General features: G+C 34.8%; 1 protein-coding gene across 6 annotated transcripts in view; it reads right to left on the bottom strand.

Moving 5' to 3' along the window:
* LOC141454250 (uncharacterized) overlaps positions 1–6,587 on the bottom strand; it is a 370,074-nt gene extending 363,487 nt beyond the window's left edge. For all 6 annotated transcript variants that reach the window (XR_012458592.1, XR_012458591.1, XR_012458594.1 and 3 more), the window contains exon 1: positions 6,325–6,587. Coding sequence is in view for 2 of the 6 variants with exons in the window: in XM_074128305.1 (XP_073984406.1) it covers positions 6,325–6,376 (52 nt within the window). In the remaining 4 variants the exon portion in view is untranslated. The remainder of the gene's footprint in view (positions 1–6,324) is intronic.
* Between the last annotated feature and the right edge of the window lie 11,507 nt (positions 6,588–18,094).

The raw sequence follows: 18,094 nt of genomic DNA on the forward strand, positions 1-18,094 counted from the left end.
CTGAACAGGAGTGGAGAGGATTCCTTTGAAATCACAATACTTCCTCTCTGAAGGGGTGAGAGTGGGTAAAATTATAATTTCATTTCAATAATTAAATGAATAAATTAAAATTTAAGCTTTTCATAAAAAAATTTAATTAAAAATAAAGTGTCAATTTGTGAATACATTCTATGAATGTTAATGAACTTTTCTAAACCTCCAGAGGAAATCCTATGTTAGCCTAAACTTTCTTTCCTTCAAAAATGCTCACTCATCCCCAGATTGAGCGAGTTAAATCCCTAACTGAAACCCGACCAGCTAACCCTTTATTGATGAGTTGTGAGCAAGCAAACAAATCTTGTTTCTCTCATTGCAAATAAAAATATTCGTTACTCCATGCGTCACGTGATTCTATTTGCTTTTTATATTGTTATCATACTTTAAATATTATAGGAATGTCACGCGGGTTAATTCATCACGTCTACGCCGTTTCACCTACTTCCAATTAAATCTGGTACACGTAAAATTGTTAATATGGCGTGGATTGATTGAAAATTAAAAAAAAAAAAAAAAAGCAAGAAAAATATTACCGGAGTAAAAGGAGGATATTTTATTTGCAAAGAATTGGACATCTTTGATTTCTATGCTAAACCATAAATTTTTGAATCGTTTTTAGACAAAATAAATTAGACAAAAACAGAGAAAAACAAATTAGGTCTTTTTGCGCGTGTTTAAACATGGCGACCTGTGGTTAATATTCCAATTATTGCGCGGGTATATTTTATATTTGTCTAAAAATTACCAAAATTCATTTCCTTTAAGATTATAATAACCCACTAGGCAAGTGGTAAATGGATTCTAAAGCGGAGAATTTGGGTTCAAATCCAGCTGCTGGCCCTTACATTTCTAGCTCCTTACTAGGAGCTTCTTATAGCTCACTTTCCGTAATGTCTGTACCAGAAGAACCCTGTCCGGTGGCCGGCATTCCATTGAAAACAAAGCTCCGAACGCCAATAGTGCAGGGTGTGCAATGCACACGAGCGCCGCCGTCTGCCCTGTGCGGTGCCCTGACCCTGGCCGCGGCGCTCCCTGAGACAGCTAAGAGCATCGTCTTGGACCATCATGGTACAACAATGATATGACAGAAGCGGCCAGCCAGCCCGGTGGCGGCAGTTATCAAACGCGATAACTTAGTTAATAGTTATAGCCGCGGGGGGGGTCAGGCCTAGGGGGCGCCAGGGTTTCATTGCACACGGGCGCTACACGAGCTAGAGCCGCCCCTGCTTTTACAAATGAATAAATTAAAAGTATCCCGGGTCTAAACATTACCAAGACTTCACCAAAAAATTTTTTTTTACTGTTTTTGATTTAAAACTGCCTATTGGCAATAAGTAAATAAGATTACGAATAACACATAAACAATGACAAGCATGAATCGGCTAACACATCTAAGTACTTCGAAGGATGCCCTCTACTACCACGCTAATCGTGAGGTCATCGACTCTTCACTTTCGGGGAAAGAATCAAAGGAAGGGCACTTTGGGTCAGGTTGCCATTGTGTATGTTGAAATATTGGAAACGAAAAATTAAAATAAATATTAAGTTTTTTTTTTTATAATTAGATCTGCTAGAGGCGAGTTCCGGCAAGCTAATATACTGGGTTCGATTTCCGTTCTAGGCAGCATTCGATTTTATTTAATGGTTAATAAAGGGAGTTTATAGGAAAGCACGACACTTAATCGGTAATTGGGCGTAAAGCCCGCCTTAAAAAAAACAAAATAGGCATCTCTTTACTTCTATACATTACTTAATATTATTTTATTACTTACTAATATCAATATAATATCAATTATTTATGAACATATAAAAAAGGGCACTGACTTGTAAGACGTCAACCATTTAAAAGAGATATTTTGAAATATAGATTAATTAAACTCTTACATTAAGAAAATTTCGTTAATTTCATCAGGTTTATAGCATACATGATTTTTCAAATTTCTGGACCATCATCCTGCATTAGAAGTTCATGATGTACTGAGAGTTAGCGAACCAAATGACAGAACCTCTTTAAGTGATTCTCAATATGTCTTAGATCTCTAAGGATGGATAAAATTCTAAACTGGACAGGAATGGACAGAGCATGCGCACTACGAGGGATAAAATAACCGATATTATTCTGCAACGCGGATCTAACATCATATTTTCAACATTAAGACAATATTGACATTGAATTTCTCAATTTAAATTGCTACAAAAATATTTTAAAAGCAATAAATCTATTTAAAATAATGGGAAGGAACAAAGAATGCCTAAGTTCCAATTCTATACTACAATTCAATCTTTGCATTCCTTTAAAACGGAAGTACCACAATTACTTTCAGAAAGCAGATTTTACACCACCATCTATCTGTAGATCGAGGTTTAATCATAATTATTCGCCACAAAAATTTGGGTTGAAATGGCTATTGAAATGAGCAAAGTAAAGTAAAGTAAAAAAGTAATGTAATCGCCTATTTTTTCAGGCGTTGCTTAACGTTCCAATTAGGTGTCGTGGACGGAGGCGACTAGCAAACATACTTTACTGTAAATTTCTTTTATTAACCATTAAATAAAATCCAAGGGCTAGAGACAGGGAATCGAACCCAGTACCACAATACATATTAGCTTTACTGGCGACGCCTCTCTAACCGCTCGGCTACCGTGGCGCCTAAATGAGCAAAGTATGTACATATAATTGCTAGTCCATTGCGGATGCTAACCTCCCCCCATTTGATCTTGTTCCTGTGACCAGGTATAAGCAGCAAGTTCAACTGTTCATCAACTGTGGTGACAGCTACATTTACCGGCCATACCATACTCAAGTATCATCACAAAGGCACCCATATCTCCCTGGATTTCTATGACTACATTAGGACTAACTATTGTTGGTCCAGTTAATTGTTACAGTATAACACCCACTCAGACAAAACAACACACACCAGTACAGTTACACAGTAAACGCTATAGTCTCCTAATTTGTTACCATTTTTCGCAGTTAACCCAACGAAATCTTGGCTAATTTGCATATTAGTACGAAAAACCAATAAGACAAAGAACTTTTTATTCCCGGTTAAAAAAAGTAAATAAATTCCAAACATTTAGAATATAGTAAAAGGAAGGAAGAAGCGGGGCAGAAAACATATTTAAAATTCCAAGTTATGTCTAACTTTCTCAGAGAAATCTTTGGGATTTATTAAAGAGGTTGTTGTCAAAGAATTGTTTTCTTGAAATGAAAAGGAAATCCTTACCGGTTTATGTTTCTTCAGGATCTATACAGGATTCCACAGAGCAGGAATGTTATTCTAAATTAAATAACATAAATAAATACATTTTCTGTAGACTTTGTTTTATATTATATTAAAACTTTAACCAAAGCGTTTGTTTGTTTTATGAAGTTACAAAGTGTACATTTAGGTATAAAAACTTAATGTTACCATACCGCTCGCTGAAGAAAGTACTAAGTTCACGTTTCGAAATTAGTTTTGAAATCAACTGAATACGTAAAGCAGAATGGAACACTCACGTTCACTTTATTTTACTAATTTTAGCTACAAATTCCTTAGGTGATCAATTTCCTTCAAATTGGTTCAAGTTTCCCTCGAATAAATATGACAAACCGGTTTGTAAGTAAGTACCGCTCAAAGAACTTAGATTCTGCAGCGTTCTAAACTCACATTAAATTGTATTTTCTAAAAAGAAAAGATATTTTTTATAAAAAAAAAGGGATTAACTCAGTGATTAGTGTACTGAATTCCCACGCGGAAAATCTAGTATATCCAAATCCAGCTGGTATCTGCCAGTAACTGAGAAACAACTGTCCGGTTGTCTGTAACGAGAAAGCACTGTGAAAAGGCTGTGCACTGAAAAAGAAAAAGCTCTGGGCGCCAATTACCTCAGATGATGGACGCGCCTTCCGTTTTTCATGAAAATTCAAATTACTATTCCATAAATTTTGCACCACCGGCCGACTGGTTTTCATCAAATTTGGGATTCTAGCAATACTTTTAATGTTACTTCTAGCATTTCGATGATTCGTATTATCCGCTTCATTTTCCTTAAATTGTATTCTAAGTTCTTGTATAGAATATTATTATTTTTTTGTACTGAAATTTACTTTGGCTTTACTTTTTTTTAAAAGAAAATTAATTTAATAATTCCTAAACCTTTCAACTTTTTGAGGTTACCCATTATCAGTAGATCTTTTCTCCCTTATGAAGCAATAACACTTTCAACTTTTATAGGAAAAATATTTTTAGTTTTTACCTTTTTAATAAACAGAACTCTAATTACTGCTATTTTTCCCAAATTAGAAGTTAAAATTAAATGGAGGAGGAAAACTAGCTGCAGCAACTCGCCTGCAACCAGAGAACAACCAAGGAAAATGTAACTGTAACAATTATTGAATTTAACGCAACCGTACGAGCCATATTTAATTTTGAAATAATAAATAATATGCCTATATTGTGTAATTAATGAAGACAAAATAGTAGCTATTAATTTAATTAGTACAAATAATTGTATAATAACAACTAGAATTGTAAATGGATACTGCCTTGCCGCAGAGATGTTTAACTTGTTTATAATTTGCATCTAATTTATGCAATAATTGTTGCGATTGATGGAAGCAAAATACGAGTTTAATTATTATGTCAACGTAAAGTTACTTAGTAATTTTTTTTTAATGATTTTTAAAGTTATTTGAGATTTATTTCGAAAACAGAACCAACAAAGAGATCTTAAATCTCTTCTGAGCATTCAAACATAGTTGTAAGAATTTACTAAATTTTCGGACAAACATAATTTAATACCGCAAAGTTGTTCGTGTTTCTAAAAGCTGGGTTTACTTGTATGGGCTCCAAAGAACCCAATAGAAGTTAGAGACCTTGACAGAAAGAATAAGAAGAAGTCCTGAAGAATATCGTACAGGAAATTGTCAAAACATCTATTAATTACTGATTTTTTTTTTTTTTTTTAATGATATTATTTGCATTTAAAGTATGATTTTAAATTGTATTACCAATTGTATATTCAACAAGAGCTAAAACATTGATTTGTTATCTGATTTCACTCACATAGCTATAAAAATGGTGCTTAAAAATTTTCAGCACCATTAGACAGGAATACGGCAGTAACTATTTCAGGGATCTGGGCGGCAACGAAGGCCTCCCGGTTAATTTTTAACCCGCAGTACGATTCCCGCCAATTAGGTTCAGTTCAAGGTGAATTTATTTATAAAATTCTTTTAAAAAACCAAAATATAAACTGCAATACTGATTAGAAGTAAACAATAACTGCAGAAAGATGCACTTGTATGATTGGTTTAATTAGATTTTCGTTCCTTCAAAGCTGAGCTTTGAGCTTTTTCAGCGGAGAAATGTTACTATTTTTAGTCATTTTAGTAAAATAGATCACAAAATAATAAAGTAATATTAATATTAATAAGAATCTATGGGACGGTAAGATATTATTGGTCTGATTAGTTTCAATAGTCAAAAATGATGCTGCAGCAAGTGCTCTTATCGATCGATTATTTGCAAAAAAAAAAGAAAATGAAATCTCAACAAAATTTTCAAAAATTAAATTAAATTATTTCTTTTTCCCCTTCCTCAAAAATGTTTTTCTTCTTGAATTTAATAATTATTAAAATTGAGTAATTAATGAATGAGAATGTTCATTTAAACGCCTTTTATTTGTTCTTTTTTAATGAGAGCTAAAACAAATGCTGAAACTGGTGATCACAACAGTTAATGATTACATATTTAATTAATTAAGCGAGGGATTAAAAAAAAAACTTTGAAGTGCTAAATATGTTAGGATCCCATCAAAATATCTCTTATTTATTTACCAGTATGACGCGATAAAGTTTAAATAAATGAATTTTAAAAAAAAGATCTAAAGTTTTAAAGATTATATATTTTTAATTATCCTAATTAATTAATTAAAAAAATACCTTGTTCAAAACACAAAAAATATTAGGTGAATTAATATTATTATCATTGAAATAAAATTAATTTCTAATTAAGCAAAAAATGAAGGTGATTAATGACAAATTAAGCGCAAGGAAAAGTGAACTTTAAATTTCGTGATGCAAATAATAAATTAATAAATAAGTAATTGGAGAACAACTTCAGCAGGAAACTGTTGAAAAAGTTGATGGGTAAAAAACTAAAAATTAATCTAAATTGTAAAAACTAGTAATATAATATTAAAAATTTTTTTTTGTCCATTTTTACTAATTTTATTATAATTGAAATAATAATAATAGTTCTAATAAATGTATAAAAGAGAATTGGTTGGATTGCTCACAGTGTAATACAGCGGCCAAAGCGCAGGTGAAGAGATGAACGTGAACTATCATGACTGTACAGAGTTACATGGCTCTTCTTGTGTATCCTTGATGCTGTTTTTTTTTATTTATATTTACAAAGAGAAAGAGAGGTTACGCGAGAATATTGGGCTGTTTATTTGAGTACTCTGCTAGAAGTAGAGAGAACGATGCTGAGATCCGTGGAGAGGAGGAAGCGGAATTGGTGGTGTACAGCGCCGGCAAGCACGCCACTGACTGAATGGAGCTGCCTCTTCTATAACTTGATGCGCGCACCCCACTTCACCCAGCACAGCGCTATTCGCCGCACAGCCCTCAACTCTTCACTGTATATCAGGGTGTGCATATTTGTAACGCCTCTAGATATCCAGTTTTATTCATTTTAATCTATTCACCTATATTTTGTTTATAAGAATTCACACTCCAAGTGTTCTTTTAAAAAGGAAAAAATTATACCACAAATTTAGAGCCTGCAAATTACATTTAGGACGTTAGTGCGAATATAGCACTAGGCGAGGCTCATAGCGAGGACCTAGCGACTGTTCCGAGTACGCCCTACACCCACACAGCTGGAGATATATACTTAGGACCATGCCCATCCCACAAACCTCTCTGCTGGTCAGATAAGCAAACCAGACCACTGATATCTGGCCACAGGTCTTGTGACCCACACTGCCCCATGCTGGCTGCTGGCCTCACGCCTTTTGTTATACCGGTACCGTTTACTATCGTATCTCCATAGGTACTCTGGGGTCAGATCTTTGCTCTCTACTAGACTGTATCACAAAAAGTATGGAAACGATAACTTGGCCGATTATGAAATGTTGGTTGGAAAACCCTGAACGTAAAAACAAAAAAGGTGAACCAGAAGGGGTCACAATAAGAGGACCCTCCCACCCAAAAAAAAAGGTGGTTTTTAGAGAATATTTTGTGTCTTTGTAAGGAAATTAGAGAACAAAATATTTTTGAAAACAATAAAAACGGACAAAAACAAAATCACAATTGAGTCTGCAGAAAATCTGTCAAGCGGAAGTACTCAATGAATTTTTAAATGTTTTTGAGATTTTTCTCAAAAATGACTGACTTTAACGATTTTCGATTTTCTTTTAACCTGGGGGAATTTATTGTATAAAAATATCTGTGACTTAGAAAAATCAAAAATATCAGTAATGGTTAGTTAGGATTCCCTCAAAAGTACTGATGAAATGAACGGATTTAACTTTTATAAAATATTAAGAAAGATTAAATAGCTGGCTAAGAATTAGGATGGTGAGAGTCCAAGAAGTTGTCGCTGGATAGAGACAGATGGCTTTTTCTTTCTGTCAAAGGTAGATGAGGTAGAGGCTAAGTAAGTAAATGGATTGCTAAATTACCCAGTTTGGGTGGTAAATCCCAAAAGCACTCTAAGTGGATTTTTTCCCCCCTTCTTTGAGCATTTCTCTGAAAATGCTATTTTACACTTCAAACTGGTAAAATAGCTGGTTTCTTTTATTTGAAGGCACCACTGTAGCCGAGCGGTTAGAGGCACGACCTGCAAAGCTAAACAGTATTGTATTAGGTTCTCGGAGTAGGCCTTGGATTAATGATCAATATCAGAATTTAATCCACAACGGATAATTTGGTAGTTCTACGTAAAGCCCACTTGAAGAAATAGACTACTTTATTTACTTTTTTAAAAAAAAACTTTTACTTGAATAAGTTTTTCGTAACAATACTTTTTAGGGTCAACGGGGCAAAGAGGGGTAGAATTTCCTTCTAAAGTTTTTCGTTTTATGGTAAAGGACAGTCTTACAAAAGGTGTAAGTAAAGTAGTAAAGTAATTGCATATTTTTCCAGGCCGGCTTTACGTCCAACTATCAAATTAGGTGTCGTAGACGGAGGCGACTAGCAAACATACTTTACTGTAAATTTCTTTTATTAACCATTAAATAAGATCCAAGGCCTGAAGACCGGGAATCGAACCCAGTACCACAATACATGTAGTTTTACAATGTCTCACCACGGCTACCGTAGCGCCTTACAATTGGTATAATGTGAGTAAGAATTAAAACAATTTGGGAATTAAGAGTTCGAAGATAATGTTCAGGCAGGAACTTTAGGTACTGTAGACAAAGGAAGTGGTGCAAGTGAAGGGCGTACTAAATTTTGTGTGTTTTTTAATACAAAACATTACAAACCAATAATAAAACTAGAAACAACATTCTACAGCTCAAATAAGGGGGAGTTTGCTGAAAATAATTTATAATAATAAAAGAAGACAGCAAAAAACATACGAAGAAGGTATGTGTTTGTAAAATATAATAGAAACAAATGGTGTTAACAATGAATTAGAGGGAATATTATAAAGTTAAATGAGAGCACGAAGTGGTTCGCCATGTGATACTGAAAGGTACTGAATTGATGCGCTGGAGATGGAGAAAGGGGATATCCTCCTGGGAATGCTCAAGGTACTGTATGGAAGGAAGTGCAGGTAGTAATTTGGAAGAGAAAGAGAAAGAACTAAGAGGCGGCTACTTAATAAAAGCTGCACAGAACCATTCTCACCTCTACTGCAGAGTGGCTACAAGCTCCTACTCTCTGGGCTTGCTCTGCTAACGCTACCAACAATCTAGCCCACAACTATACCCAGTTCAGTTCTCTAACGCATGCTATCCTGGTAGCTGTATCGCAGCAGACTGCAGCAGCTTCCATTTCCAAACACACTCCAAGCTTCATAATGAAATCATAACAAGCTTCACTATTCACAGGGTGAATGGTCAACATTTATTCAGAAGTTATTTTTTTCACACACTCTTTTGGGGTTTCCAATCTTCGTACAGAAAACTCGTCTAGCGGAGCTTACTAAACAAAAAATAAATAAAGACAAAATTTCTTGGGCTTAGACTCACATAACTTTCTTTTTACAATTTTCATAAAGTTCTAAACTCACAAAGCTCTGTAAACATTCATAAATTTAATTATTATTCAGTAATTATTTATCAATTTAGGAGCCACGGTAGCCGAGCGGTTAGAGACGAGTCCTGCGAAGCTAATATGTATTGTGGTACTGGATTCGATTCTCGGTCTTGGCCTTGGATTTTATTTAATGGTTAATAAAAGAAATTTACAGTAAAGTATGTTTGCTAGTCGCCTCCGTCTACGACACCTAATTGGTAGTTGGACGTTAAGCCCTGCCTGAAAAAAAATAGGCAATTACTTTACTTTTTTATTTATCAATTTGTTTACTTCGAAGCCTATCTCTTAGCCTCAGCTTCATCAAAACTTATTGCTACCAAATTTAAAATTTTGTTGTTAATTTTAAATTCCTTCCACCTGTTTACCTAAACCTCACTCCTCTTCCCCCAGCAGATTGTGGTAAGTACCTAGGACTCTTCACAGAAAAAGCCTAACCTGGAATCCACAGACTAGACTTAAACGTAAAGAACTGAACAGACGATTCAAACATCTTTCTAGACTTCTCGATCTAAACTCTCACTACAGAATAAACGACTAATCTACACAATGATACTGGAAATCTGCCTGGACTTACGGAATGGAACTTTGGGGCTCAGCCAAAGCTTCCAATATCTACAGAAATTCAATCCTTCCAGTCAGAAACACTCCGTCGAATCGTAAATGCTCCTCACTATGTCTCTAACTCTACCTTGCACCGAGATTTCCTTGTTCCCCTATGTTTCAGAAGCTATAAGATCACTTTATATTAAATTCCATACTTCAATTACCCCACATCCCAATTCTCTAGTATCTCAACTTACTACTCTACCAGGAAATCCTCCCAGGCGGCTTAAAGCGCAGGTGGCCACACGATGCCGCCTCCAGCCAGCATTGGCCCTGCATATCATTCCCGCAGCCTCCAAATTAGTGTATACTTAACAATAACCATAACTATTATATTGTCATATACATGCTTGTCAAATAAAAGCACTTAAAACCAACACACGCAATCTTAAACCTACTCTGGGGGATAGAAAACATGATATTTCTCGCATTTAAACTTAATATAGTAATCGCGAGCAAAAAGAAAAACGAGTTGAGAGCATAATCATGCTATTAAAGTTCCCTCATGATATAAATAATAGAGAGCGAGTTTCTAGGAGTAAAGAAGGTAGATCAGCTAATGGGAGTGAATTTTGATGAACTAGATGAATCTGGTCATAGGTACGCTATTACCATGTAGTTCATACATCATCTTCCACAGCAGGCAAGCCAAAAAGCAAAACTCTAAGAAGATTGATGTATAACACATATCATCGCAAGACTTAGAGATAGAAGTGATGGTGGGGCCCAAAGTGACATGCTGGAACGCAACTCCTAACAAATGGGTAGATATCGTTCAGAGCACCTGCTAAGGACAGAGTAGAGAAAAAAAAGCAGAAAAATCCTTGGAGAGATCAGCTGATATTCCATTTTATTTATTTATTTTCAGATAAGAAACCCACCATATGCAAATTACGTACAATAATCATTGATTAGGAACACGGTGTGTGGTCACCATCTTATTGTAGGGGATTTTCGGATTATTTTAAAATTAAGTTGGCTGCAGTGTTAATGTTTGCTATTTATTTTGCTATTAGAGGCTAATAAAAAACCTCTTGAGAAATTTTGCTCCATGCTACCATTTTATCTTTTACTATTTTCTCACAGTAAGGAAGAGAAAGTAATGTAATCTTGCCAAATTTTCGATATCCGTTTATTGAGGAGTATAATTTAAATTTGTAACAGCATCTCTGTGAATTTTATTGTTTCTAATGTTAGAGAATATTAGTGTAAGTTTTTGTTTGTGTTGTTAGGCTAGGGTACCCGCAGGGACGCCAAGATCCCTGAAAAAGTGGCTAGTCCACTTTTCCCCTACGGGGTTGATAAAAACTTGGTTTGATTATGGGATATAGTATGACTGTTTTAGGATGACATTTATTGTTTCCTAGTTCTTTCATTTCAATTATTTGTTTTCCGTTTTAGTGTGGCTCTTAATGTAATTTTTAGTTCGTTTAGTTAGTTTCAGTTCGTTCTTTATTTTATATAATTCCATGTATACCTTATAACATCATCAAGATGGTGTTCAAATTTGCAGAGAAGAGAGCAAACCGTTGTTAGGACAGCCCTTCTTAGCTGATCTCTTCTTTCATTGTTTTTGGGGCATTCTAAAGTTAGGAGGGTGGTATAAGCTGTAGTATTACTCTGGAGATAGGAAGAATTTTGATCTACGTCTACATCAATAGCAGCTAGATGTTGAGGTGAATAATTACGACATTGAACGGTACTGGGTCATTATGTTAACTCCAACTAACATTTAATATAGTAAAACATTAAAGTTTGAAGAAAAAAACCTTGAAGCCCATGTGAGTGTTCACGCGAGTTTTTAGTATATTTGAATTTCCGGTGGGTATTGCATTTCACAACTTAATACATCAAACCCATCCGGCAATTGTGAGGGGAAAAAAAAGTAGGCCGACGAAATCCAGTTAGAAAAGTAATTTTGTTTATGTATGGGGGGCTGTTGTTTTCAAATATTAAATCTAACCTTAATTTACAGCAGGAATGCGAACATGGGGGCAGAATACAAAGGGAAAACTAGCCAACAACCAATCCACCACCTCCAACATCCCGGAGGCGGCAAGTGAACAGATGAATAAAGTTCAGAATGATACAGCTGTTTAGGATTGTATTACAACTATGTACCCTCCAATCCGCTCTCTAACGGCTGCCTCTCCCAAATGTTTGACGAACAAATTATTGCGCAGTTGATCATACGCCGCGGAAGTTATGGCTAACTTATGTGAAAATGAAACAGACGAACAGATAAATTTGCTTAATCGAATTTACAATACCAGAAATACGCCGGCAATCAAAATAAAAATTATTCAAAAATGTTCCTTAAAATGCTTCACTGGTTATTGGTTAAAGTATTTAACAGTTCAACTCAGGAATTTTACTTTCTTGCCAAATTAATGGAATTCATTTTAATGTTGAACAAGTTTTGATGTCACTTCTACATCGCTTCTTTTACTGCTATTATCAAGATTTCTACAACTTTTAAAAACGGTGCATTACTTAGTTAAGTACTGATACATAAAAGCTCGTAATCCAAAATTTAAGATATTTCAATATTTTTGAGAAATCTTAAAATTTTGGTCAGTTCTAAATAACTTTATGCCATAATTTCTGACTATATTTAGTTCATCTTCAGGGTTACAAAATAAAGACAAATTTTTATGGAGAAAATACGAGGTTATTCGCGTTTTATATTATTTTTTAGCTTGGCATTGAACTGTGGGAGTTCAACCAAACGCTCAAAATCTCCAAAGGATCCAGTCCTTGTAGTCTAAAATTCTTCGCTCTGTAGTTCTCCTTTCTACGTCACCAATCAAACCATTCAGTCACAAACATTCCTTGCGTCATATAAGTTGCTCAAATCTGTTACAGATAATTCCATCTTAATATACAATCTCATCACAATCCACTGGTATAACACCTTTCTAATAGGATACTACCAGATAACACTCCTAGACGTCTTAAAAGACAGTGGCCTCGCTAGTTCCTTCCTGAAGATGAGTGTCCATAGATAGTGAAATGTTATTGGAATATATATTGGTTTAGTGAGCTGAAAAATATTAAATTAAAGATTCAAATTGGCGAGGAATCAGTTAAAATAAAAACAACAACTCGTCTTTTTTGCCATCGTTTCGACAAATATATTGCCTTCTTCAGGGCGTAGCTATGCGGGTTGGTTGAATTACAGAAAACTGTTTACTGCAACTCAACCAATCCGCATAGCCACGCCCTGAAGAAGGCAATATATTTGTCGAAACGTTGGCAAAAGAGACGAGTTGTTTTTATTTTAACCGATTCCTCGCCAATTTGAATCTTTAAGTCACTGGAGTGTTACCACTGGAGCAGCCCAAAATCGTAAGTTATTCCTAGATTTTTTTCTCTTCGATTTCTTTTATTTTTTTACTTAATTTGTGATTCTTTAAATAAAAACTAAAGTATTAAGTAAAAAATTTGAAGAAAAGGGAACTGAGCTCCATGCAAATATTGCATATAAGAAAACATATAGATCTATATTCTAGAAAACTAAGTTTATTCTATCTATCATTTAGTTCTAATCCTCCCAATCATATAGCCGAGAATGTACCACTCAGGAACATATTAAATCTGTTGTCAAAACAAATATATAGGCCTAGATAGAAGTGGTGCCACCGTTTCATAATTTCCCCTGATCATAATTTTCGGCATTATGTCTGTTCAGACACCACTTCCGCTAAAACCCTTAGTATACAGCTCTAGGAAATAGAAGCTCCTCTAAAAAGCCTCCTACAATGATCGACAAAGATCTTCACAAACTTCTCCATTTTTAGAGCATTGACGTATATTATTCTCCTTGTTGCTTATAATGCAATAAATGCGTTGGTTATAGCTAAATAGTGCTGCACGAGAAACGAGACAAATCTCGGTCTCGGTCTCGGTCTCGGTACCGAGACTGAGACGAGACTTGAGCAACCGAGACCGAGACCGAGATCGAGACATGATATATATCTCGTCGAGAAATCTCGGTCTCGTCTCGGTTTTTCAAATATTAATTTTTAGCTACAAAAATATAAAATTGTGTTCTTTATTAATAAATAATCATTACGGGTATTGAATTAATTATTAAAAGATACGATTTTATTATATATGTTCAATATTACTACATTTATTTGACTTCGAATTACATAAGTAAAGTAAGCAAAGTATTGCCCAAACATTGATACATAAAAGAGCTTTTACTGAGTCAGAAGTTAGAGAAGATCTTCTATTGGTCATTATCATCGCAGCTTGCGAAAATAATCTTTCCGATGGCACTGAAGTTGCACAGATACTAAAAATATCTTTCGCCATTCTAGACAAATTTTTGAAGGAATTCTCAAGTGTTTTCCACCATTCTAAAATGTCAACGTCTACTGGTGCTTGGTCTAATTTGGTGTAATTAATTATTTCTGTCTTCCATGCTTCGGTGATATTTGCTGATTTTTGAGCAAATGGTGCAAAAATATTGATGCTGTCGTCGTCATCGTCAAAAGGTGACTCATCAGATTCTTTATCTTCTCCAACAGCCATAACTAATGGAGCGGGAAGTTTCTTGGGAGGTGTATTTTTTATTTCACGAATCGACTTGATATGGCAGGCAGATATGTTATTTAGGTCTTTCATTTGGCGCGTTTTTAACATCTTTTTGAAATTATATAAAGATATATAACATTAATAATAATATATGATGCATTAAAGTGTAAGTAGTTGTCTTCTTTTACACACATTTTCATTACCAATATATAAATTAAAATAATTATTAGAAAATAATAACATTTTTTGAAAAGTTTATTAATAGCAAACCGCTTAAACAAAAATTCAAAAAACCGAGACCGAGATATCTCGACGAGACCGAGACCGAGACTTGAGCGACCGAGACCGAGACCGAGATCGAGACTGCATAAAGTCTCGCCTCGTCTCGGTCTCGTGCAGCACTATAGCTAAATAAACGATTTAAAAACAAAAAAAAATCAACTCGAATTGCGAATAATTTTCTCCATGATAATTTATGAACACCCTAATCACTCGTTTTTTTTTTTCGATTTGTAGCCCCTGAAGGTGAACAAAATATCGAAACGTTGGCATAAATATTTTGTAATGATAATTTACCAAAACTCAAGTTTCTTCAAAAAATAATATCTCTTCAAGATCTGCTACTTTCTTGCCATAAGTTTAAATCCCCACAAGATGGCGTCCTAAAATGCACCAAAATTGCACTTCAGAATTAATCTTTTCATCCCCGGAAGTCCCTTTATTATTTTCGTAAAAATAATAATAATAAAAAGCAGATTTATTCATGTTCAAAAACAGTAAAATAGAAATTGGCTTCAGTAAAAAGCATCTAAATTTATAGAATCTCCATTTTCAATTAAAACTACGCGGCAGTGCTCTCGGCGAATTAAGATCAATTAAAAGATTAAGTTATACTTTAATTAAGCCAATTTTCATTACATGTGTTAAGTGGAAATTTCAACTGTAAGGAATTATAGTTTGGCTCAATTAGCTGTTAGTTAAAATTAACTAACATGTTCTGCTATTGTTTAAAGTACTAAGGAGGCAACTTGGTTATCTATAGTTATTGCACTTAAACCGTCTCAGTGCGTATTATCTATTAGTTAACACTACCATAGTTTACAGTTAATTTTAATCTGTAATTAACATTTTTATCAAATACATTTTAATTTTTCAATGAATAAGTTATTGTTACTAAAGTTTTAAGCCAATTAGCCAAGTAAAGCATATTGTAGTCGAATTGGAGACTCTATTTATGTGGCTCACAGGAAAGAGTTTAGAAAGATCTACTCTAGTCTTCTGGCCTTTGTCTATCATCCTAGGAGGCTTTTTTAGCGGAGCTTCTATTTCCTAGAGCAGAATACTAAGGGTTTTAGCGGAACTGATGTCTGAACAGTCATGATTCCGAAAATTATGAAATGGTGGCACAACTTCTATCTAGGCCTATATATCCGTTTTGACAAGAGATTTAGAGTGTGTTCCTGAGTGGTACATTCTCAGCTATATGATTGGGAGGTTTAGAGCTGAATGATAGATAGAATAAACTTAGTTTTCTAGTATATAGCTCTATATGTTTTCTTATATGCAATATTTGCATGGAGCTCAGTTCCCTTTTCTTCAAATTCTTTACTTAAATCTACTTTATATTTGAAGAATCACAAATTAGGGGAAAAAATAATTAAAAAATCGTAGAAAATAAGAAATTCCAGGGATTTTGAGCTGCCTCTGTGGTCCCCTAAGGGCCTTTTTGTTTACACTAAGCTATAGGAGTACTATGCTCAAGTTGGCACTCCGTTAATTGCACTCCGTTCCAGAGTTCCAGTTTTGACAAAGACAAACTATAAATAGAATTGAGACTGTTGTCAATATAAAAGTGAAAAATTTGATTAAATATAGACAGAGAGAGAGAGAGTAGGCGATTAAAGGGAGAGAAACAGGAATAAAGAAAAATGCCGGTGACGCCCTTAATGCAATGTTGACAGCGTCAGAACAGAACTAAAAGAAATAGGCTAACGTTCAAACCCCCTTTCCTTCCGCAAGATGTCTCTGGTTTGAGTACATGTATCAAATACAATATTGCCAACACACACCCGTACAAAAAAATTAAAAAAAGCAGTGACTATTCTACGAGGACATCGACTAGCTATATAAGGAATATAAAAAGGAATGAATGCGTCTAAAGCAAGACTTTTATTGCAAATCTGAAAAAAAATATCTTTTCTTTAAACATTGACATTTATATTATAGGGATAATAATATAAAATTTTTGAATCGAACAATTAGAAGGAAATCGAAGCATTCCAAAAGTGACGTAATTTTGTTGATTTAATCCATCCAATTACGTATTTCAAAATTTTCAGCCATCTTTAGAGATCGATTAATCAGTTTGGAGTAGAGAACTCTACTTTAGTTATGTTTCTCTCAATGTGAGGAAGGTTACATGTGTGTTATTCAAAATGAATGCATAAATCGAATCGAAAATCGAATTATCTCCACCTAACTGGTTAATCTACCTCTGATGATGGTCGGAAAATCGGTAACCAGTCGGTGATACAAATAAACATGCGTGCTATGACTGGATAAAATTAAAGATATTATTCAGGACTGCCAACCTAACCACATTTCCATCAGAAATAATCTTCCAGTAAATTTAGACTATTATTACAAATCAAACTCAACTAATATTCAACCATTTCCAGATTAGAATCTCATATTAAATAGTTTAGTTTGGTAACAAATATTAAGGGAAGGGCCGATACTATCTGCTAATAGTCTGCTCCCTGAACACAACTGAATCTCCAATGAATTATGGGGATAAAGTGTATCATGTCCGATAATATCCCGCCAATCTGCGCGTATATTGAGGTGATCATTGTATTAATCAGATTAACTGGAATATTTATGCAAAATAATTAAAGAAGGTTGATGCCATATTTTGGATTAAATCTATCTCAATGTTGGGTTTTAGGAGATACCATGGACTGGAAATAATGAGACCGGGGCCATCAGTTCAATGATTAGAGAAGGATAGTTGCAAATTACATTAACAACAGACTCATTGATGTTCCTTTCTCATTGATTGTTGATGGCCTTCGGTTTGAGGCGCCAAGTTTAGCACTCCAGCTAACTATTCCATCCCCCCTTCAAAAAGTATCCAAATGGTGGTACTTAGATCTTGAACAAAAAACAATAAATTATATTAGAACTTATTAAACAGGTCTTACATCATACACCTATCCCACCAGCCGACCATGTGCGGTACTTTGGAATGTACCTAGACAAGAGACTTACCTGGAACCCCCATACGAGACTTAAACGTACCGAACTAAACAAACGGTCCAATCTTCTAGCCAGACTACTCGACAAACGACCCAAAACTCTCACTACAGAACAAACGACGACTCTATACAGCTCTTCTCACACCAATATGGACTTACGAACTCGAACTTTACGGAACAGCTAAAAAATCCAACATCAATAGACTGTAAACACTCCAATCCAAAATACTCCGCCGCATAGTAGACGCTCCATTCAATTTTCATCAAAAACTCTCACTTCATCCCAACCCTTTAGCTGCAAACCTATCTTCCTCGAAGACGGCTGAGGCGCCGTTGGCCCCGTGACCAACTGGGTGACTAATGGCGGCCATCGCTGGATGACCGTCATTCACGT

This window comes from Rhodnius prolixus, unplaced genomic scaffold (assembly GCF_049639745.1).
Source record: "Rhodnius prolixus isolate KJV_2025 unplaced genomic scaffold, Rpr scaffold_9, whole genome shotgun sequence".
Taxonomy (NCBI): Eukaryota; Metazoa; Arthropoda; class Insecta; order Hemiptera; family Reduviidae; genus Rhodnius; species Rhodnius prolixus.